General features: G+C 34.6%; 1 protein-coding gene across 5 annotated transcripts; it reads left to right on the top strand.

Moving 5' to 3' along the window:
- Positions 1 to 734: 734 nt before the first annotated feature.
- LOC113519317 (choline/ethanolamine kinase) lies at positions 735 to 24,447 on the top strand. 5 transcript variants are annotated; one of them, XM_052902151.1, is made up of 9 exons: positions 735 to 885; positions 8,679 to 8,800; positions 12,677 to 12,863; positions 13,512 to 13,664; positions 14,473 to 14,658; positions 16,203 to 16,332; positions 16,766 to 17,121; positions 21,470 to 21,661; positions 21,963 to 24,447. In XM_052902151.1, the coding sequence occupies exons 1-9, from the start codon at positions 877 to 879 to the stop codon at positions 22,071 to 22,073; spliced, it is 1,446 nt and encodes a 481-aa protein (XP_052758111.1). In that variant the 5' UTR covers positions 735 to 876; the 3' UTR covers positions 22,074 to 24,447. The 5 variants fall into 5 exon arrangements, 4 of the variants coding, with proteins under 4 accessions (XP_052758111.1, XP_052758112.1, XP_052758113.1 ...); XM_052902152.1 differs by having other exon boundaries at positions 748 to 885; positions 8,688 to 8,800; XR_008253705.1 differs by lacking the exons at positions 735 to 885; positions 21,963 to 24,447 and adding exons at positions 1,635 to 1,780; positions 19,876 to 19,996 and having other exon boundaries at positions 21,470 to 21,608.
- Positions 24,448 to 24,781: the final 334 nt, after the last annotated feature.

The raw sequence follows: 24,781 nt of genomic DNA, 5'->3' as shown, positions 1-24,781 counted from the left end.
TCATATTTTATTAAACGTGACATATGTCGTTGTTTACATTATAAAACAAATTAAACAATATTTTCTTTGAGTAAGTACACGTCAAATAATACGCTACTACAGTACAATATCGATAAACTTGGAATTCCAACATTATCAGTTTAGAAAAAATAACATAACGAGAATATATGGCAGTTTAACTACGTGCCTACCTAAGTATTTTATCTTTACAAAATTACGAAACAATAAAATTCACTGACACTATGTATACCTACCTAGTGAAGATCAGAACTATATATTCATTGTTTACATACGTGTTTAAGTAGTAAATTTAAATTTTAAATTTATGCAGTACTGATCAATAACAGTTTTCTTAAAGACTAGCAAGTATGCTATAATTAATGATATTAAGTCCGTCTTTTACACTTTATATTTACAATGTGGTCAATAAATAATAAGTAGACAATCGCTGTACAATTACAATATTTATATTATTCATTTTAACAATATTTTATTAAGTATATAATATATAATATATTACATAAAAGTACTTGTCCAACCAATGAACTTCAACGTATTCGAAGAACTCAAAAAATTTGCAATACAATTACATATATACCTGACATGTTTGTTGAACAAGGCAAGGGTTGCTTTTCGTGCAAATCCGTATCGATTCGTAAATAGTCGTATGTTCCATCCTTTTCCCACTTATTGAATCATTCCATTCGCCGCCCCTATCGAATTTCTTTACGTCATTCACATTTCTGATGCTCAGTACATAATTTTATGTCTGCGTGTACTGTCGTGTGTCTAGTGATAAATCATCGGTGTATTTTTGTAACTCAATTGTTAAAATACATATATTTCTATTGAAAGTAGTGAGAACACTTAATTAAAATGGCCAAGGTAATATAAATTTTCATGTGACGTCTTCGGTGCTTAATTTTTTGAAAGTTTTTGTTGTAAAATATTTTTTTCTGCATCGTGTATTATCGTACCACTCCGTGACGTACTTCGTTCAGATAACTAACTATAAAATGAAATTTTAATCACTGATGAATCAGTTGATGAATGTACCTATTCTAATCTGTATCATTATAAAAAATAATAACAATAAAAAACTTAAATCATTAATTTTAGTTAACTTTAATATGTAATAAAAACACGAATAATGGTGTAAAGTAATAATTTGCACTTACTAATAATTCATAGTTCATTAGCAAAATAAGAAGATGCAAATTGACCGACTAGCTATAATAAATACTTATGTCTAATATTACGTTGTTAAGTGAACAATAACAAAAACAACGCATCTATATTTATTAAGTATTTATTTATAAATTGTAGCGTACAAATTTAATTTAATTTTAATTCGAGCATTTTAGCATTATAAAAATATTCCAATACACGACTTATGAAAAGTGAAAATGAAATGGACATTTATAATAAAGTAAAAAAATTCTTTCTTACTCTTTATATAGTTCTATATTATTTCAACAACATAATACGTGTATTTAAATATTTGTACTCGGATTCTGAAATAGGCATTTTCATATTCTAATAATAGAACAAAGTTGGAGATATATTACCTAATAGGGCAACATTTTTCAAATATGGATCAATAATCTGTACTGTGAATGAAGAAAAAAACTGTCAATGTCATTGTCATAATTAATCTTATTGGAGTCTAAACCCTATTACTGTTTTTTATTTTTTAATGTCTTTTTCAATTAAAAATCTATTAATTAGAGCACGTAATAGTTACAAAAATTTTGTAGAAATGAATAGGAATAGCTACTGGGTAAGTTCCGCTCGATCATTAGACACTTATCTAATTATTCTGCTTTGATTAATTTGTACTTTTCCGTACCTAATCTTGTATTTTATATGCAGTTTGTCTTTTAATTACGTTGTAAATATTTTATGCACTATTACTTACTACAGAAAAATACTTAAAATTCCATTCTTATTAAATATTTATAGTAAATATATTGTAAAAATTATATAAAGAGGTATATAGGTTACTTTTTCCTACTCCTTTCTTAGATTTCGTTTTACAACGTATCTCGTGTAGATAGTATTATTAAAACTATAATTAGACACGTTGGCTAGCCGCCAGCAGGTGAAACTCTTTCATAATAACTGACAGTTGCATAGTTACTAGTAGTATCTGACGAAATTTTCGACTTCGGTTTTGTTCGAATTTCTAGAATTTTTGGTAGAAAATTAACCAAACTACGGTCAAGGATTTTTCTATATCGGTTAAACCTGACAGGCATTTTTGAGGGATTTTTAGGTAACTCCGCCTATGGTAACAGTTTACACTCGGGGGGGGGGGGGGTGATTATTAGTAATATAGACTATTAGTCCCATTGCCAGCAATATACTCTGTCAGGCTGACCTCCACTTGGTCCTCCCCAGGAAACTATCATGCTGAATTCCTGGTGTATTTGTCATGATGGGCTAACAGTCCTGCCTTTTCTTCTCACCTACTTATTACTCACTGTTGCCCCGCCCGTGTATACCGTTAGCATAGGCGTGGTTACCATTCCATTGCCATCCATTAAAAAAGAACAGTATATGCTAGCAGAGTACCAGTGAATGACAGTTAGTCCATCATGATGAATTTACCTGGAATTAAGCACAATTGGTTTCCAGGGGAACTGCGAGGGGTTTCACCTGGTAGGAGATATTGCTAGTAATGCAGCTACTAGTCCTCATTATTAGCAATTCCTTCCCCTCTGGGATTTTTATGGTTGCCCCTGGTAATATAATGTTTAGTAGTTCTATCTATTAGTCTATGATATATCTCAAGTAGTTTGTTTGTCTGGTAATCTTGGTCAGAGACTAGGTAAGCTATTTTCTTTGATAGGGCCTTTGTATTCAACAAAAGTTTTTTTTTTTTTTACCTTTTTTCTTTAATATAGAATTATAATTTTTTAGGTGCCCCTAATTGCAAATTCTTTTGAGACAATTTTGACTGGAAATCTAAAAATCTTGACTTTACCTTCTTTTTGGATTCAGTTTTAGTTCTAATTGGATTTCAGTTTTGATTCTCAGTCTGGCCAATTCAGATGTCAACCTTTAATAAATCTAAAGTTTGGATGTTCACCTGGTTCCTCATAACACTATTCTATCTTGAGGACCAGGCAATTGGTGTAACGTGACACATATATTTTATAATAAACAAATTATATTCTGTACTCTATGCCCGTTCCAAATTATTGGTACAATAATGTAAAGTTAAAAAATATATTCACACATTCTAAATATACAAATTGCTTCTCATACATTTGCTACATTCATTAGTAAGTTATTTGACATAATATGTATGATCCATCACGACCAGCTTGTTTGTGAGTTATTCTTTATTATTTGCCCATTACTCAAGCTCTGCCATTGAAATTTGAAGAATATGATAGAACCTTGGTTTTTTAAATAAATTAATCTTTGTTGAGGTCATCGTCTACATCTTCCTGTATAATAAATATAGAACTTAAATGCAAAAAGGTTCAATACTCTGAATAAAAATGACTAAACTATTAAATCTCCCTTTGGCTATAGAGTAAAATATTCTATAGGTATATTTAAGAAGGACTGGGTGGTACCCATCCTAGAATCCTCTATTACCTACACCATAATTCAAGTGAAGATTCACAAACATGTCTGAGGGCACCTTTTATAATTGGGCCCCTCCCCCAAGGGGGGGGTGGAATAATTTTAAATATGCTAATTAGATAGATAGATAATTTATTTGCATTACTTACAGCACACAAACAACAATAGACATAAATGCACAGTAAAAAGATAAAAAAATATATGTACAAAAAATAAAGAATAAAAAAAAAAGAAAATGCATAAAATTTGTAACAATTTTTTCCTTTCATGCGTGTGACACTAACACAAAATGGTCACAACTAAGCTTATTGCTTTGCCCTAAAAAAAGCAAAACACTGATATTCTGTTGTGGCCAAAAGTGATCTGTGAAATTTCATAGAAAAAAATAATAAAAAAAAATATAAATAAAATACATTGTGTGTGTTCATTATATTCACTATTATTTATAATTGGAATACTTATAACTTGATAGTGTGCACCAACTTACCAAATCTAATGAGCCTAAACATTGGATTTTCCAATTTACAGTAGACCTCCATTAAGACTCTAAATCCTCATAGAAAGTTAATGACTCAGTGCATTCCATTCAATCTAAATTAGTGTCTGTTCATACAAATTGGCACAGTCTTATCATACCTCTCCCATATCTATCTGAATGTTATCATAATGGCATATACTGTAACATAGATTTCGAGTGGTACTGATGATAGGAGTTTTATGCACCTCATCCAGATATCACAGCTTTATCTATATCTAAAGTGGAATTGTACCTATCGGCACCAAGTTTTTTTTTTTAAGTTGATGATTATGGAATAGTTACCCCACCTACGCTAATGGGATACACTGGCGAGGCACCAGTGAGGGGTGATAGGTGAGAATGAAAAGTCCATCATGATGAATACACCAGGAATTCACCACGATGGTTTCCAAAGGGGACCATGTGAAGGTCGACCTCATGGGGCATATTGCTAGCAATGGGACTAATAGTCCGCATTACTAATAATCCCTTCCCCCCCATCCGCACCAAGTTACAACCTCAGTGCCTATCACTATCATTACGATCCCCACTTCTAAACATAGGCCTTCCGTATATTTCGCCACTAGGGCAGTCCTTCGTCGTTGGCATCTAGGAAATCTCTCCTACACCTATGAGATCATCCATCTCAGAACCAATGAGACTGAATTAGAGTTAATACACATTACGTATTAATAACAATTAGTTGAGGTCATGTTTTCTTTTTTGATGGGTGAAAATGGTATGGTAACCCCGCCTGCGCTGACGGGATACGCTGGCGGAGCACCAGTGAAGGGTGATAGATGAGGATGAAAACAGGCCAGTTAGCCCATCATGATGAATTAATCATGATAGTTTCCAGGGAGAACCGCGAGGAGGTCGACCTGGTTAGGTATATTGCTAGCAATGGGATTCTCAGTCTCTATCTAACAATCCCTTTCCCCCCTGTTGAGGTTACGTTTGAACATTAAGTTATAGGCATAGGATTTTTTTTTTCTTTTTTTTTTTAATGAGTATTAATAAAATAGTGAAATAGAGATAATTACAAAGACCTCTGTGTCGCAATGGTGTGATTTTGTGACGTGTGCCTGATTGAAGTATTGGTACCATTCTCGGTGGGACCAATTTAGGTAAAAATTGAGAATTTAAGAAGGAAACGAACTTCTCTGAATTGACTCGGATCTGGGTGTTCTAGGGTGTGCCCCAGTATTCTGCGCAGATAATTCTGGCTTGGGGATACTTTTGTGACGCTTATTGTTATTGATTACGAGTCGTGTGAGAGTGGTGACATCTGGTGTCAATAATTTCGAAACTACCTTCATTGTACACAAAGATCTTTGACATAGTTTAGTCAAAAAAAATCTTGTCAATAGATATATCTATAAATGACTTCCTATGGTCTGTCTGGAATTCAGGTCCATTTGAACTGAATCGATATCGAGCCATTACAGCCCAGCAATTCCTCGGCCCGTGTTTGCATGGCCTCGAGAATACGGACATCTAGATAAACGGTCGCCAAAGACATTGGAAAATTGATTGATTACACAAATAAATTGGATGGGCCTATAACAGTTTTGTTGATTTCTTTTGATAGCTAATACTTTGTTTGAAAAATAACAAATTGTACTCTCTTCAACTTTTTTTGAAAAAGGGCAGATTTTACTCTTTTCAACTTTTTTTTTTAAAAACGACAGACTATACTCTTTTCGGTTTTTCGGTCGCTTTTTTGTTTGTTACCTCTAAACTCCGTTTTTTTTTTTTATAAACTAATTTGTAAAATAAGAATTTTTTTTATCTGGATATACTTTAAGATTACTCCTGTTGGAATTTCATCAAAATCGGTTTAGCAATTTAGTGGTTTCAAGTTTTTAAATCAAAATACCTGGTTTCCTCACAGATGAGAGAGTCGTTTTTTTTTATTATTAAACTAAATGTTAGGTCATTATGTTTATTTTGCATTCAGTCGTAACTTTTACGAATAACATTGACAAAGTAATAATTGTCTTAGATTGTCATTTTTTTTCTTTTTGCACATAGACAAAAGAAGTAAAATAGTTACTTTTAGATTTAAACAGAGAGTTAAGGAAAACATAAGGAAAATAAACATATAAACATGTTATAATACATAAATAATAGATAAATCATTCATTAATCGATACGCATTTGGGAAGTAAATGGTCGAGTGATAACCTTTCTTACAGGGTAACGTGGTGTAGGATGACCACCCAGTAGATAGAATAACCACCCATTGTATGTTACGATTACTACAGATATTAGCAACTTATTTTTAATATCAACTTCATAACCTTGGATTTTAAAAGGAGAAATCTAATGAAAGAGAGAGAAATAGATCACTATTGAATGCAGTATTAAAATGATACACCAGATTTTAAGTTTTTTTTTTATACAGCTTAGAATGGCAAACAAGCTGACGGCCCACCTGATGGAAAGTGGTAACCGTCACCTATAGACATGAGTAGTACCATGGACATAACAGAGTATACTGTATCGCCTATGATACTCTCCCACTCGTTGCCATTCCTGAGGACTCAGGTGTTATTCCTCTGTACCCAGTAAATTCACGCCATATCGCCCACCCTTCAAACCGAAACACAGCCATGCAAACACAACTGCTTCACGGTTGAAACACGAATGGGACAGAGGTATCCAAGTAAACGACTTTTGTACAAAGTAGAACTTTCAAAAACACATTTAAGTGTAGTCGTTTTAGCGTAATGCCGGAACAAACATATAGGAATAAGTTCTTAAAAATATTGTTTTAGTGTTTATTAAGACTCGTTATATTAATTTTCCTTAAATATTCTGATATACAGACATCGTCTAGTTATATTTTTATTATGTGTTTATTAAGATTGTATCAAATATGTACTTCCTTTTGAAAACAAATAATTTGATAAGTGATCATCGGTTATCGTTGGAAACCGTTCATTTGGTAAACAATAGATATCTATGTGAAATAGTATTTGCATGTAAAGTAATTGGGTATTTTTAGATACCTAGGTATTTTATCTTTACAAAATTACAACTGTCTCCTTCCTTTTCTTCCCCACTCCTCTCCCTCACATATGTCTCTAACCCTTCTTTGCATTATTTTTTTTATTGGTGAAACAAATTCAGGTGATATAATTCATGTTCAAAATTAAATGAAAAATGGTTAAAAAAAGAAATTTGACAGCTATGTTTCTTTTTTCTGCAATGGACATTAAAAAGGTATCCAGACACGATCAACTTAAAGTGAACTTGTTCTTTTAAATAATTTTTGAGCATTCAATGTTATGATGGAAATTTCCACTATTATGCAATGAAGGGTTAAGGTTATGTAACCTTACCATTTTATGTAAGAGTTTTTTTTAATGGATGATAATGGAATTATAACCCCGCCTGCGTTATGGGTGTATGCTGGCAGAACACTATTGAGGGATGATTGGTGAGGATTAAGCAGGTCAGTTAGACTGTCGCCGCAAATGTAATAAATCAATCATGATGATTTCCAGGGGAAACCGTGAAAGGATGACCCGATTGGGTTTATTTTTAGCAATGGGTTTGTTGATCCTTATTACTGACAATTCTTTCTCTCCCAATATATTGTTCACTATATTTGGGGATGGGAAGAGATTGCAAATATACCCTATCAAGTTGACTGCCACGCTGTTCCCCCTGGAACCAATCTCTCGTCTGCCTGGTGCCCCGTCAGCATATGCCGATAACGCAGGCGTTGGATACCATTATCATTTTTATGCAGAAGATAGCTAATCTCATTGTCATCCGAGGCTATGTGACTGCTGCCCTAGCTAACTTCATTTATGTAAATCGTATATTTTCCGACAAATGCTATTGTATCCTGCAGCATGACGTTTGCGTTGCGGAAAAAATTGGCATTCTTATTTCTGTCACTCGGCCGAAATGAAATATTTAGTCCGTAACTGTTTCGTGCTTGCTTGACATATTAGCTCGCGGTCCGCTTGATGGAAAATGTCTACCGTTACCTGTAGGGGGAAAGACTTTGTTAGATTTTCTTTTTTATACAACATAGAATGGCAAACAAGCTGACGGCCCACCTGATGGAAAATGGTAACCGTCGCCTATAGACATGAGCAGTACCATGGACATAACAGAGTATACTGTTTCGCCCATGATACCCCCCATGCGTTGCCATACCCGAGGACTCAGGTGTTATTCCTCTGTACCCTGTAAATTCACGCCATATCACCACCCTTCAAACCGAAACACAGCCATGCAAACACAGCTGCTTCACGGTTGAAACACGAATGAGACAGAGGTACCCAACAATCTCAACAGTTCCATTGCTAGCAATATAATCAAGTTGACCTCAATGTGGTTCCTCCTAAAAATTATCTTGGGTACTATTTGTTAAATTCATCGCGATGAGCTAATTGACTAAAATACACCTGTAATTCAGCACAATACTTACTAGAACTCGACTTGACTTGCTAGCAATGGTACTGATGGCATTACTAACAATCTCAAAAACTCATTACACCTCTCTCTTAATGTCGGATGTTAAAAACAACTTGCTCTGTTCCAGAAACTGCAGATGTGTGGGAATGAGGAGGAGATGAGGGAAGTGGCCGGTAGGATCTGTAGGAACTACCTGCACGGTGCTTGGAAGAGTGTGGACCCTTCACAGCTGGTGTTCAGGCGAATTAGGTGAGGAACTGGTGTTTTATATATCACAGCGTCGTAAAGCCCAAACTATGCTTGCCAACCTGCCTGCCAAGCATCGCAACTACTGGTAAAATCTCCTCAATGGTAAATTGCTATAAGGAACGCCCCGGTTCCTAGTCTATGGCGGAGGCTTTTGTGGTTGTAGGTTTTTTTTTTGACGGGTGATGATGATGATGATAACCAAATAAATTGTTCAATTTGTATAAGTAGAAGCCGGGGCTCGTTCGCTTGTAGATGTCGCGTGCTCCAAACCATAAAGGCGTAATGCAAAATTCGATTTTAGACCATACATAATTACTAGCTCATATAGTATTTAATTTAAAATTAAAATTCTACACTACATACATACATACATATCTGTCATGCCTGTCTCCCATTAGGGTAGGCAGAAACAATGGAACGCCAAATGCTTCGATTCAAACAAACCTCTTTCGCTTCCTCCACATTCATCAATCTTTTCATACACGCACGCCGGTTACGGGTACTTTTATTTTGGCCCTTCTTCAGCACGTCGCCTGTTTGGTCGACATACGTCGGCGTAGGGCAGCCCCTACCGACATCTCCATTCATTCGTGCTTGATAAATCTCTTTCGTAATTTTACATTATAAAAATACATTTTTATAGTTACATATAAATTTGCTTTAAATTTATTTATTTTAATGCATTCATATACATTTGATATGTAGCTAATATACACGTATATATTACAAAAAAAAAATATTCAAAATAAGCTTTATTTGTGTATGCTTACCAGAGGGAGACTTTGTACAAAAGTCGTTTGCTTGGGTACCTCTGTCCCATTCGTGTTTCTACCGTGAAGCAGTTGTGTTTGCATGGCTGTGTTTCGGTTTGAAGGGTGCAATATAGCAGTGAATTTACAGGGTACAGAGAAATAAATACCTGAGTCCTCAGGAATGGCAACGTATGGAGGGTATTATGGGCGAAACAGTATACTCTGTTATGTCCATGCTACTGCTCATGTCTATAGGCGACGGTTACCACTTTCCATCAGGTGGGCCGTCAGCTTGTTTGCCATTCTAAGTTGTATAAAAAAAAACAAGTCAAATTGTTTGCAATAATCTAACCTCCACATTTCAATGGATTTAACTTAATCCATTTCTGAGTAATATAAAAATGGATAACTTGAACGTCTTTTGTATGAAAATTTTCCACCAAGGTGTTTTCTATTATCTGCCTGCGACATATTGCAAATTGGCTGTGGTATTATACGTGAGTTTGTTTATAAAATAATAATCCACTATATAATCCGGTTTTGTCACAGATACGCAAATACCAAGTAAAAAATGTAAATAAACATGTCTGGCCTTGTCGCTAGCTCGCTTTGTGTGTGACCTCGGCGATAGGCGATAGCGATCTCATAAGCGGTCGATTATCATGTGATTATCGCCTCTGTGGATAAATTGTATCAATTCGGTGTTACGCCGTAGTAAAATTATCACAATTGTAGAGAGCGATAAGATATTTAAAGTACTTTTCGTGTACAAATAATATTATTGCGTAACATTATTAGAGATTATTTATTGACAATTAAGGTTTTGATTATATTTTTAATACGATTTTAATAGGATTATTATTTGTTTACATAAATAATAATCTATCGTTCCTTCATTTATATTTCATAATTAACAAAATAATATTTTAAGTAAATCCTTTTAAAAAAATAGTGATATAACAAAATATACTGTGTCGCCCATGATACCCTTCATGCGTTAACATTCCTGAGGATTAAGGTGTTATGCCTCTGTACACTGCAATTCCATTGCCATAATCCACTTTTCAAACCGAAACACAACTTGGGGGAAAGGGATTGTTAGTGATGGAGACTGAGAATCCCATTGCTAGCAATATACCCAATCAGGTCGACCTCCTCGCGGTTCCCCCTGGAAACTATCATGGTTAATTCCTGATGAATTCATCATGATGGGCTAACTGGCCTGTTTTCATTCTCATCTATCACCCTTCACTGGTGCTGTTGCGTATCCCGTTAGCGCAGGCGGGGTTACCATACCATTTTCGCCCGTCAAAAAAAAAAAAACGAAACAACTGCTACACAGCAGAAACACGAATGGGATAGAGGTATCCAATCAAACAACTATTGCACACAGTCTCCTTGCAGTAAATAATCAAATTCTATGCACAATTGAAGTAACATACAGACAGAAAATAGGAAAAAAGTAGTCTAATCGATATACCATACCATAATAGGAAAATACAATATTCTAACGTTCAGACAAAAAATACAATTGGACTAAATTGAAAAGCTACTATTTTTAGTCAGATAAAAACATTTTACTGTTTAACACTCTAGTACTAAGCCTCCACTAGTTGTGTTAGCGAGTGAGCTGTCGTGTAAAAACGCTACCGCTTATCACTCGCGCCATAACCCACACGTATTGTGTTGTGGTGAGCAGATCAAAAAACATAGGAAGAAAAATCCAATTCCCTTTTTTTTCGTCCGCATTATTTAGTTCAATTTTACTTGGTTTTTACGTGAAAGATATTTCAACAATGATATTGGTCGCAAATTGGCTTTTTCTTGTTTGTATCAATAAAAAAAAATGATTGGATTTTTCTATAAGGGTTTTGTTATAAAAACGTAATGGAATTATATGGGGGTCTTTGTACACATGCTGACGGGTATGCACGCATACTATTATAATACTATAGTTAAATCTCGCGTATACCTCAATTCCCAAAGGGTCTAGAATAAAATAGAAACATGTTTTCTGTGAATATGAAAAATTTAGTTTTTTTTTATATACAACTTAGAATGGCATACAAGCTGACGGCCCACCTGATGGAAAGTGGTAACCGCCTATAGACATGAGCAGTACCATGGACATAACAGTACACACATACTGTTTCGCTCATGATACTCCCTCATGCGTTGCTATTCCTGAGGACTCAGGTGTTATTCCTCTGTACCCAGTAAATTCACGCCATATCACCACCCTTCAAATCGAAACACTAAGCGATTCATATAATATACTATATTTTTATTAACATATGTATATTATAAAGACATTCTATTTATTATTTTTTTAAAGTAGTACAATAAAGTGTGAATAAATAAATCTCTAAACGCCTAACTGTAGTTGCTAACCCGCTTGCCAAGCGTGGCAACCACTGGCAAAACTACACTTATGGACAAGACAAGACAGTCAGCAGTAGATATATATATATATATATATATATATATATATATATATATATATATATATTTTCTTATAATCTTGTTTACTCTCCCGGTATAAAGTTAACGGCTAGATTTAAACTTGTTATACGATTTTCATTGCGCCTCGTGCACAGAGTGCGACACCGGTCTATTCCGTCTTAAATATAGGACAAAGGAAAATTACACCAGATAACAACTGTACAAACAGACAGTACGATAAACTCGACGTCGATACGCGAAGGTAACGGTGCGGCGCGTTTGATACGCGAATTGTAAATATAATAGTATGATGACGACTGTAAATCTAAGCGGGGTAGACAGGGGGACCAGAGGGAGACTGTACAAAAGTCGATTGCTTGGGTACCTCTGTCTTATTCGTGTTTCAACCGTGAAGCAGTTGTGTTTGCATGGCTGTGTTTCGGTTTGAAGGGTGGGATATGGCAGTGAATTTACAGGGTACAGAGGAATAACACCTGAGTCCTCAGGAATGGCAACGCATGAGGGGTATCATGGGCGAAACAGTATATTATGTTATGTCCATGGTACTGCTCATGTCTATAGGTGACGGTTACCACTTTCTGGTCAGGTGGGGCGTCAGCTTGTTTGCCATTCTGAGTTGTATAAAAAAAGATATTAATAAATTTCATCCTTTGTTCTCCAGCGGTGGTCTGTCCAACTTCCTGTACTACGTAGCGCTGCCGGACGACGCGAGCAAGCTGGGCGGGTACACGCGGCGCGAGAGTTCCCCGGACGCGGAGCCCGACGGCGAGCCGGAGACGCTGGCCAGCCGCCTGGCCAAGAAGAACCTCGCCAGGTCCAACTCGTTCAGTATCGAGGAGCCTAAGAAGGTGGGTGGAGTTTTTTTATAACCGACTTCAAAAAAGAGGAGATTATCGATTCGATTTTTTTTTTTTCATGTTTGGTAGATACCTCGGAATGCAGTTAATTTTATAAACGGCTTTCGTAAAAATTATCTATGTATATATCTATATATGTATGTATGTATAGTGAACGCTCTATATAAGCAACATTCTTTATATTTTATTTATTCTACTCAGCTTAGTAAAAGAAGTAAAGGTGATAATGGAATGGTAACCCCGCCTGCGCTATCGGTATAAACCGGCGGGGCACCAGTGAGAGATGATAGATGAGGATGAAAGCAGGTCAGTTAGCCCATCGTGACGAATTGCACTATAATTAACCACGATGGTTTCCAGGGGGAACAACGTGGAGGTCGACCTGATAGGGTATATTGCTAGCAACAAGTTCATTAGACCCCATTACTAACAATTCCTTTGATTTAATTTAGCTCATAGAGTACTTTATATACTGAGTCACGCGGGCGGGCAGAGTCACGACTTACAGCTAGTATTATATAGGGCAGTAGAATCGTAAAAAAATTCAATTTATTCTAAGTAATTGTAAGTTGGCTCAGCCCATATTCTTCCTGCATAGAATTGATTATAAAAATTATTCTTGTTCAATGACTTGAACAGGTACTGCTGAGGATATATGGACAAGTGCACGGCGAGCGGGCGATGGACGCGATAGTGACGGAGTCGGTCATATTCACGCTGCTGTCGGAGCGGCGGCTCGGGCCTAAGCTGCACGGCGTCTTCTCCGGCGGCAGGATTGAGGAGTATATCCCTGTATGTATGCATTCCGTTTGTATTAGTATGAATGAATGAGTATACTTCATTTGCATTATACAATATAGGAAATAAGCAAGGCAATTTACAAACATAGCGATACAATTGTATAAGTACAGTAAGGCGGTCTTATTGCTGAGAGCAATCTTTTCAAGACAACCTTAGGGTAATGGACTAACTGTTGTACAAGCAGGTATTGTATAATTAAGAAAATTAACAAAATAAAACATTAAGGATATTAAGTATATATAAGTAATAATAGTCAAATTATAAAACAAATATTAAGTAAAAATATTGCCGTACTGGCCAGATACATACGGGCAGCGGCCGGCAAAAGTTGTATGAAAATCCATATCTGTCGTGTTTTGCGGCCAGATAAATTACTATGTAAACTCATATCTGTCCTGTAATTTAAAAATGGAATGACCTTTTACTTCGAAACATAGCTACCAAGGAGGTAACTAATACAAGGTTTTATTTAAATTTCGAACTGGCTTGCAAATAGAAAGCTGTTTATTGAAAAAAAAAAAAACAAGGGAACATTATGGCGCGTGAAAATTTATTATTGTTCTCTATTCGTCATTGAACTTAAAAAGTAAAATTGTGTTTTTGATTTCCGCGCATTGTTTGAAAAAAGTACTTTACAAGCCTTGCCACAACTAGGCATTGATGGACTCACGTATGTGTGCCTTGGCTACGCCTCGGCCCACATTTACACGTTCGTCCATCAATGCCTCAGCTGCTGGCCGCTGCAGTAATGTACTATAATTGAATTATTCTCATATTAATGTATTCCTGTTTATTTCAGGCCAGACCACTCCTATCTAAAGAGCTGTCCGATCCGGCGATTTCAATGAAGATTGCTGAAAAAATGGCAGCCATACATTCCATGGACGTGCCCCTATCAAAGGAGCCTAATTGGCTATGGAAAACCATGGCGAAATGGCTGAAGACTGTCAGAGAGGAAAGACTGTCGAGCACCAATCACGGAAAAGTTAGTTCCCATGGCATATGTCCGTAGTGAAGTAAAATTCTTACCATTTAGGTTATTGATATAAATGAAAAATAATTTACTTAAACTTAATACTTTAATTTATTAATTATCTTTAACTAACTTCATGAAGGATAGTGTCCTTCTGTTTTTGTGTGTATGTTACGTAATAATTCTGCAAATTGTAAACCTATTTTAATGAATATTTGACCCTGAATATTTGTCTCAGAGTCGAATTCCAGTCTTCATCTCTGAATTTTAAATAATCTTGTTTGAAATATTTTATATAAAATCAACATTCTATATGTAGCACTAAAAATTTAGCTGAACTAATATTATACTATGTAATGAGGGTTGAGCGCTGTTGTCTGAGATACAGGCTTTATAGCCTAGCTCAGACGCAGATGTTTGAACTGATCCAAATGTACAAATGAATTCGTGCCTACTTTTACTGTAATTTCCAGTGCTGAGTTTGTTACAATCATGGTTATGCAATAAAGTTATTATTATTTTTTTAAAATTATTGTTACGTACTTCATACTGCGGAATTTACGTAAAGCCGTCGTCTAAGCCGCTTCAGGGGCCTTCATATAACTAAGACGGTCTGAAAACTTTACATTAGTGTGCGCTACCCTCTCATAGTATCTATTTTTGTATGGTTATTTTTTATATCAGCCCTTTAACTGTCCACTGCTGAACATCGTGAAGCAGTTGTGTTTGCATGGCTGTGTGAATTTACAGGGTACAGTAGAATAACACCTGAGTCCTCAGGAATGGCAACGCAGAGGGGTTATCATGGGCGAAACCGCGCATGTTGATAGACGACGGTTACCACTTTCCATCAGGTGGGCCGTCAGCTTGTTTGCCATTCTAAGTTGTATAAAAAAAAACATAAGCCTCCTTCTTGGCAGTATTGCCACAGTGCAAATTAAAATATAAAATTAAAGTGTTGTTGTGTGAATATTGCTCACACCTTGCTCATCCACCTATATTTACTTAATCATCATCATATCAAGCAGTAACTATCTACTAGTGAACATGGGCCTCCCCCATAAGGGGGGTTTTGCCAGTAGTTGCCACGCTTAGCAGGCGGGTTACCAACCGCAGTTAGGCTTTGGTGATGTTTTAAGAAGTTCATCACCATTAAGTTTCCTTAGTCACATTTTACGACATCTACAGGAAAGAAAGGGTTTTTTTAATGGGTGATAATGGAGTAAATGGCAAACAAGCTGATTGTCCACCTGATGGAAAGTGGTAACCGTCGCCAATAGACATGAGCAGTATCATGGACATGACAGCTGTTTCGCCCATGATACCCCTCCCATGCGTTGCCATTCCTGAGGACTCAGATGTTATTCCTCTGTACCCTGTAAATTCACGCCATATCCCACCCTTTAAACCGAAACACAGCCATGTAAACGCAACTGCTTCACGGTAGAAACACGAATGGGACAGAGGTACCCAAGCAATCGACTTTTGTACAAAGTCTCCCTCTGGTATAAATTTACATATCTACTTCATTACATAACTACTTTACCTATTTTCAGAATGAACAAGAACAACAAGTAATCAAGAAGTTGAAGAGTGTGGACTATGAGAAAGAGATAGAATGGCTCAAGAAATTCATAGCTACCATAGACTCCCCGGTCGTGTTCTGTCATAATGACATGCAAAAAGGTATTACGCTTCTGTCTTATTTTTATTCTATATTTATTTCTCTATAAAAGTAGTAGATGGAGAAGGACTTTAGTTAAATAGGGCATCCTAATCTTAAGCAGCCCATTGTATTCTTTTTAATGGAGGATAATGGAATTGTAACACCGTCTGCGCTAATGGTATACGCTGGCGGGGCACCGTGAGAGATGACAGGTGAGAATGAAAAGGTAGGCCAGCCCATCGTGAAGAATATACCTGGGATTCGGTACTATGGTTTTCAGGGGAGAGCATGTGGAGGTCGACCTGACAGGGGCAATTGCTAGCAATGGGACTGATAATCCGCACTACTAACAATTCTTTCCTTCCCTTTTTTTAGACTATGATTAGCCACTTATCATCAAACGAGCCAAATACTGGTATGCCACCAAAAGTTACCGCTTATTCCCTCTTGCAGGCAACATCCTTCTTCTAGAAGACGTAGTCCAATCTACAGGTGATGAGGACGTTTCTGTATACGTTCAGACGTACGATACGGATTCACCGAAATCCAACAAAGAGAATAACCATACGAAGACCAGTTTCGAGACAATGACACAGTACGAAGACCAAAATACTTCTGACAGCATCATTAGTCACATGTCGGATAGCGGGGAGCCTAAACTGGTGCTCATAGACTTCGAGTACTGTGCATATAACTACAGAGGGTTCGATATAGCCAATCATTTCCAAGAGTGGATGTATGATTACAATAATCCAGAGTATCCATTTTATGATGAGGTTCTGGAGAATTACCCCACTTTGGAGCAGAAGGTGAGTGATGTTCCAAGTTTTCCTTTTTCATATATAAATATAATTTATTTACATTTTTTAACCATAGAGGTTAAAAAAAAGTTCGAAGGAAACGATCATTTTCAAAAATTTTTTTTTACTTTTTTCTATTTTTGAATAGGTAGGTTTTTATGACGTCAATATTTTCAGTCTAAGCTGACTGGCACTTCTTGGTCAGTCGATCAACAGGGTTAAGTAAAACAATATCCAGTTATGACATGGATGGGTGGCAATGTGCCCATACTAATACGCAGACTGTAGTATTGTTGTCAGACACCAATAGTGGTTAATGAAACTTAACCAAACAATTAACTACTAAATGTGTCGCATTAGGTTATAGAAGACCTTAATTATAAATAACCCAAAAAAGATGTCTCAAGAACGTGAACATAACTATAATATAAAAATATATTCTTCACTAAATCAGAAGCTCTGTGGTGAACGTAACCCGTAATGGCTGCCACAGCTCGCTTTACAGTTCACTTAAACTGTTTACCATCTCTGGAGAGGCCAAAATATGCCTTCAAGGGATAACCCATCTTATGAATTATGAATACGGGACACCCTATATACGTCTGATGCTAATAATTACCATACGCACGTTATACCTTTCATAATAAACCATTAATTATTATGGTTTTTCAAAATGGCGACTTGTTAATAATATTTATAAACAGACTGCTTAGGCAGTGCCCCTAAACGAGCGGTAAATTAATTCATCGGTATATACGTTTTCGCTGTCGTATGCATAAAATAGAGTGAGACGATAAAATACTGTATCTTGTTCTTATATGCGTATCGTTGTCGATAATGTATTTACTGAATTTACTACTTGTCTGTGGGAAGGGGACAGAAAACCCTATTAAATGTCAGGTATCAGAATAATTAAAATATGCTTAATAACAATATAAATGTCTGGGGAGATAATGTATCCGCCATTTTGGAAAGTTAATCGTATTTAGAAGTTTACACCCTAAAACTGGCAACATTTGTTTTACCTGTCAAAATTAATGCCAACACGATGAATAAATGTGAAAGTATGCCACCATCAACCTTTTAGCACTTTAATGACTATTAATTATGATAATTATGGAGAATTTTATGGTTTTTATGCAGATTATTATGTGACAGAGAAGGACAGGTGACTTTTTATTCCCATCGGTCTCGTAATATTTGACAATAATCGTAAAATATTTGACATAGTTTGAATTTTACATGCAACATAATATTCTTTACTGACTTTTTGTTACTAAAATAAATCATATAATAATAATTGTGTATCAAGATCAAGTGTTTATAAAATTTAATGTTGCCAGTTTTACAATTTAAACCTCTCCCGGTGATGTTGGTAATATAATACCAATCAGTTACATACGGTACATACTATTATTGTAATTAAATTTAGAAATAAACCTACAAATATACTCTTTAGGCGTAAGAAAATCATTATCGGAGACGAGTAACTTTGCGAGTTTTGAATATTTTAAATGTCTATCATAAACCATAGATATTTATTTTGAATTGTCTATGATCAAGTGAACACAGTTTTTCCGGTATAGATACAATTAATATTTTTTTAAATTCTGTGCTACTTGGTATTTTGTATTAGCACAAGTATTATAACTTGTAAATGTCAGTTTTTGTTTGAAAAATGCAACAAAAGAATTTCCAAATGGGCGATAGAATCATTATTAGAAAAAATTACAATTGTAAATGTTTACAATTTATATGAATAAAAAATAATTTACATTCTATTATTGAAATCTCTTTTTCTTTTATTTTCTTCAATGGCAATCGGACTTTATTTTTACGACCATTTCAGCCAGCGTTGAGTATTTTAATTTTGGAATCTCTTTTATTTTAATGCATCAATATATTCGTTATACAACTACATAGTTTGACCCTTTCTTTAATATATTATTTGCAATAATATACACAAATGCCAATTCGAATTACTATGGAAGTTTTAGTAACATCCACCCTTTAGTAAGGTTCCTTCACTATCTTTTTTTATATTAAAAACTTTCTATCGCTTCCTCACATTCATCACGCGTATTTATAAAAGATTTTTCTCTTCAATTAGCCTCCAAAATTGCTCGTCCACGCTTTCATCATTTTCTTACAGTTGCAGAGTAAAGGAATATGTGCGTACCGCATACGAGCCTGAGGTTCGTAGCTCATTGATCATAGGTAGTTATAAACCTCTTTTAAATCGTTTACACAAATAAATATGGCACGTCTTTCAAATTAATAACAAGAATAAATGATATTTATCTTGTTTACTGCAAGGTTTAATTTTAAAAGTCAACAAAGTCTTGTGAAATTTAAAATGTGAATAAATTTATATTTTTATTTCAATCTGTTACACTTTTAGTTGGAATGCATTTCAATGGCATTCCCTTCCGAGTGCTAAAGCTATCCGCTGTTTATATAAAATACATTTAAAAGAGGTTTTACTCAACTAACTCAAAGTGCTTTCTCTAATAAAAACATTCAAATTTGGACCAAATCATTACTTATTGTTTGTAGCAATATTTCCTTTAATATTATAACAGAAATATAATTCGAATTGACCTCTGACATAACTAAAAATAAATAAATAAAGTAATATAAATATTTTTCATATAGAATTATGTTGCTACAATCAAAATCAAACGTCAAGAATGAAGATGGAATTTGGGGTTACCATAAAAAACTGCCACTACGCAGCTTGTGTGTGTTATGCTTGATTTTTAGTCGCAGCGTCACGCTCTAGCGGGACCATAGACCACGTGGCTGAATGGACGCATACCTTTGTCTATGCCAAGCTAAGATGACGCGAGTAAAGTACAAAATGGCGGCGCTGTCAAGAATAAAAGTATAACGCCAATGAGAGTTCAATTGTTTATTTTTTAATAAAAATAGTTGGTTGTTATTGGTTTATCAGTTCATTATTTAAAAAAAAAAAAAAACTTTAAGTTAAAATAATTGTTATTTGGAATATTTAATGAATTTCATTTAGCATTATTTTATTTATAAATATTTTTATATTTATAAAAAGAAACCTATGTTCTGTTAAACCAATAACATACTTGTTATATTTCTTCAAACATATTAGTACTTACTTATCTTTTTTTTTTTATGTATTTTATTGCATAATAAGTGAATAATAGGTCGTATGTAAAACTATGCATATATAACTACTTATTTATTTACTGATATGTTTGACGAAATTATTATAAGCAAATTCAAATGAGTACAGTGAAAAATTAAATTTAAAAAAAATTCAACGGTGATTTCGATATCAAGTACATTATTTTTGTCATTCTAATATGGAACAAACATTTTTTTTTTTTATAACTTTATTGACATTTTATCAAGAGACTAAATAATTTTTTTTTTTTTTTTACTATTATTGGCTTCACTTCATGAACATAACTAATTATGATTAATGAGTAAAGTATTGCTTATACATTTATGAGTCAACATCTGATGCTGCATTCAAATATTAAACTCAGCCCTCAGACGCATATTTGTTTATCAAATGTGCGCAATGCACAGTAAATACAGGGGTGTTGATATAACAAAGAGGAATTGTGATAATGTTTTTCGAAATCACATACATTATTATGTAGTAATGTAAAATAAAAACTGTGGCTGTTGATGTAATATAAAATTAAATATATTTTTTTTATATATATAATTGTATTTATATATCTACTATAATTATATGAACACCCTGTGAAAAAATAATACGTAGTCGTTTAATACATGATCACAAACACGCATTATCATATTTTTATAATCTCGTCTTAAATAGCTGTTTATTCTGTTGCTATATTTAAATTAAAAAAAAATAGTTCGTATTTATTATAACGACCTAGTCAAATAATTATACAAACATCCCATTACGTTATCCCATATTTTTAATTTCTAAATGCTCCTACTTTGGTGAGGGGCCAAGCTCTCCCATAATCATAGACGATTCCCAGAAACCCCAACCAATCCAAACTAATTTATCACTATTATAATGCTAGTTAACTCCCTTAAAGCATTTTCAAACCCCATTATGCTAAATTTCATAAAATCCCTTTTAAACCCCACAAAGAGGACCATAATCTTAATTATTCTACTTAAAACCCTGCATACTTCCTATTAAATTATACTATAATTTCAATAAATTCCCTTAAACCTCTTACCAATAGCCCATAAAGATATAATTTAAGTTATCCTCCCCTAAAAACCTAATTGACTAGGTATAACCCCCCTCCACTTAACTGTAATATTGTTTTAGTTGATTCACCCAAATAATACTGCCAACATCCACTAAATTGTCTTATTAATTTTTCAGGAAATCTTCATTAAAGAATATCTGAAGCATTACCAATCAAACTTATCGGACGCCAAGGACACGACGCCCTCTATTGACGATGTGAACCAGCTGCTGTCTGAGGTGGACGCGTTAGCGCTCGCCACGCATCTCTTCTGGAGTCTATGGTCTATGGTGAACGCATCTAAGAGCAATATACCTTTTGGCTATTGGGTAAGTCAGATATACTACTGTGTTTCGATTTGAAGGGTGGGATATGGCGTGAATTTACTGGGTACAGAGAAATAACACCTGAGTCTATAGGAATGGCAACGCATGGGGGGTATCATGGGCGGAACAGTGTACTCTGTTATGTCCATGGTACTGCTCATGTCTATAGGCGACGGTTACAACTTTCAATCAGGTGGGCTGTCAGCTTGCTTGCCATTCTAAGTTTTCTAAGCCATTCTAAGCCCCGTCGGTGTATATAAAAAAAATTGCTTGTCCATTATTTTGTTTCTTTTTTTTTTTTCAGGAATACTCATTATCCAGGCTAGAGACGTACCTCAGACTCAAACAGGAGGTAATAAAGAAAGAAAAATTTAATTTCCCACAAAAGAGGAAAATCTACGAAGTCGACATATGAGAAAAATATGCGACACTCACTATATAAGTATCCTGCTCCACTGGGAACGAGAGAAAGAGATCGACGATAACCTCCAAACGGGAAATGGGAAATGGCAACAAAAAAAAAAACAACAACAAACGCAACGTTCTGTAATCTGTATACACTCTCAGTGAAACTCGACGATTTGTACTTGTAATTTATTTAACAATAATGCCTAGTTTTTAAGTTGTAAATTGAAAAATTGTATTTAAATAATTACTTATAAATATTTGTATCGCAATTGTTAAAATAGTTTATCAAGCATTCTTAAGTTTTGCATTTGTATGATTTACAAATCACAGGTTAATATTGCCGTATGAGATTTTACACGTGTAGGTATGGTCACATCTGGATATTTAGATGGATACTCATTTCCACATAGTGGAATGCGGACGACATGTCAATTTGTCCATAATAATTATATATACATGGCGTTTTTAATATCTACAAATGACGGTTATCAATATTTCAGTCTAAGGTTAAATTTCTACACGCTATCTCCTAAACACCTCTATTCGTATCTGTCACTACTTGTAACTTACATATCAAATGTTACTTATTAACTCTTACATTTTATTTCAAAGGCTACGACTTTAGCGCGTTAAAAATTTATTTATAGGCAAATAAAAAAATTATAAACTGCACTGTGCTGACATCTTTAATTAAAGCTATAGATGAAACATTTTTTAAACATTTCTATTAATATCTTGAGGGTAACCTAAATTTATTCGCGGCAACAAAAGTCTATCCATAGACAATCTGTTTTGTTTCAAATTCTGTTCGTTGTAGCAATGTGCCAGGTGACAGATGACATTTTACTGTAAATGTACTGTTGAGATTTTTGGAGTTAAAAAGTTAATTATTAAGTTTATAATGTTACTGAACTTTCTCACTATCAATTGGTAGTGTATTGACGCCGTAAATTATGTTTTAATAATTTGTTTCGTGACTTTAATGACCTGTCACCCGTACTGTGCTACAATGTACAGAGTATAGTGCAATTTGTGTTTGTACAGTGTACTTAACAATGTTTAAGCAAAAAAGTTTAAGCGTTAGACATAAGATCTAGTCCAATGTAATTGTTCGTATCTTAGCATCTAATACGATCTATCTATCTATCCTATTTAAGAGCTGCACTCTTGTCGGTGGAGCTCTCGCCACTCACTACGATTTTCAGCGAGTCTCTTCACCTGTTGATACGACATGACACCAACTCCTTCCTTGATCTGCCTGATGTAACTGTCTCGGTCTCCCTCTCCCCCTCCTTCCTTCTATCTTGCCTTCTATTATAATGTTCATAAGTTCGTCGTGTCGTATCAAGAGTCCCAACATTTTTTCCCTTCTGTACTCGATAGTTTTTATAATTTGTCTTTTTTTCTAATAAGATATGATTATATTATAAAATTACATAGAAAAAAAAAATTCTATGTAGACTGAATACAAAAGTAAAGCACATATAACTTTTTCTATAATTTTGTTCACAAATATTAGGATAAAATTATCCTATGTGATAGTAAAAGACATGGTAAATTTATTACTAAAAAATTTCAAATCTAACAAACATGATTAGCATCCATACATCTTTATATTCACATGTATGTATGAAATTGTATTTACTCGAATAAATAAATTGCATTACAATTAAAGTGATACAATACGTAGCCATACACAGTAGATAGGTAATACTACGAAATCCAATAAATATCCGATGATACACTGATATTTTTTTCGTTTCGTATCTGTGGTCGACATTAGCTACGCTCGCGACTCCGTTCGCATTTATTATATACCCTCTATCTATCTATTTATATTTTATTTCCATTAATTTTTGTATAGCATTTTCCATACTTTATTTTTTACGCCATCTAAGTCAGTACTTTGACAAAAAAATTACTTTAAATGTGTAAAAATTTAAACCCCTTTGGGTGAAAAGCGGGATAGTTTTTAAAACTTAAAGACATATTTGACCCATATTTAGTTTTATATACTGTGAAAATTACATCCCAATTAGTCCAGCCGAATAGGAAAAAAAAATGAATGAAAAAGCAATGCTTTCGTTTCGATATGTGTTATATAGGCATAGACACATTTAATACACAGTTTTGGCTTTGTTACATTTTTATTTACATATAGTAAAAATGAAATTATTTTCTGAATGTGATCACACCCATTCCTTTTATACGATACGAACTTAGAAATGTGATTTTAGCGATTAAGTTACTTAATTAGTTCATAATATTTCCAAATGTATTTGTGATTGAACATTTGTTATGATAAATTATATAAAAAATAAAATATATTAAAAAAAAATCGAGACATTCCATAAAGAAAATATAAGTTTTCGAAAACATAACGGTATTTTTTTTTCTTTCCTTCATAACTTATGCAGAGAAAAAAACAAACAGCAGCCTTTAATTGTCCAATACTAAACATATGCCTCCCCCTAGGGGGGTTTTTTCAGTAGTTGCCACGCTTGGCAGACAATTGTAGTTAGGCTTTGGACATGTTTTAAGAGACGCTGCTGTCCATGTCTCGCCCTCCCTTAGTTGCCTCCTACGTCACTCACAGGATAGGAAAGGGTGGGCTATTTTTTTTATGGGTGATAACGAAATAGTAACCCCACCCGCGCCATCGGTATACACCGGCGGGGCACCAGTGAAGCATGATAGGTGAGGATGAAGCAGGTC

The sequence above is a fragment of the Galleria mellonella genome, unplaced genomic scaffold, assembly GCF_026898425.1.
Source record: "Galleria mellonella isolate WM207_F2 unplaced genomic scaffold, CSIRO_AGI_GalMel_v1 utg87, whole genome shotgun sequence".
Taxonomy (NCBI): domain Eukaryota; kingdom Metazoa; phylum Arthropoda; class Insecta; order Lepidoptera; family Pyralidae; genus Galleria; species Galleria mellonella.
This window is presented reverse-complemented; position numbering and strand designations above follow the sequence as displayed.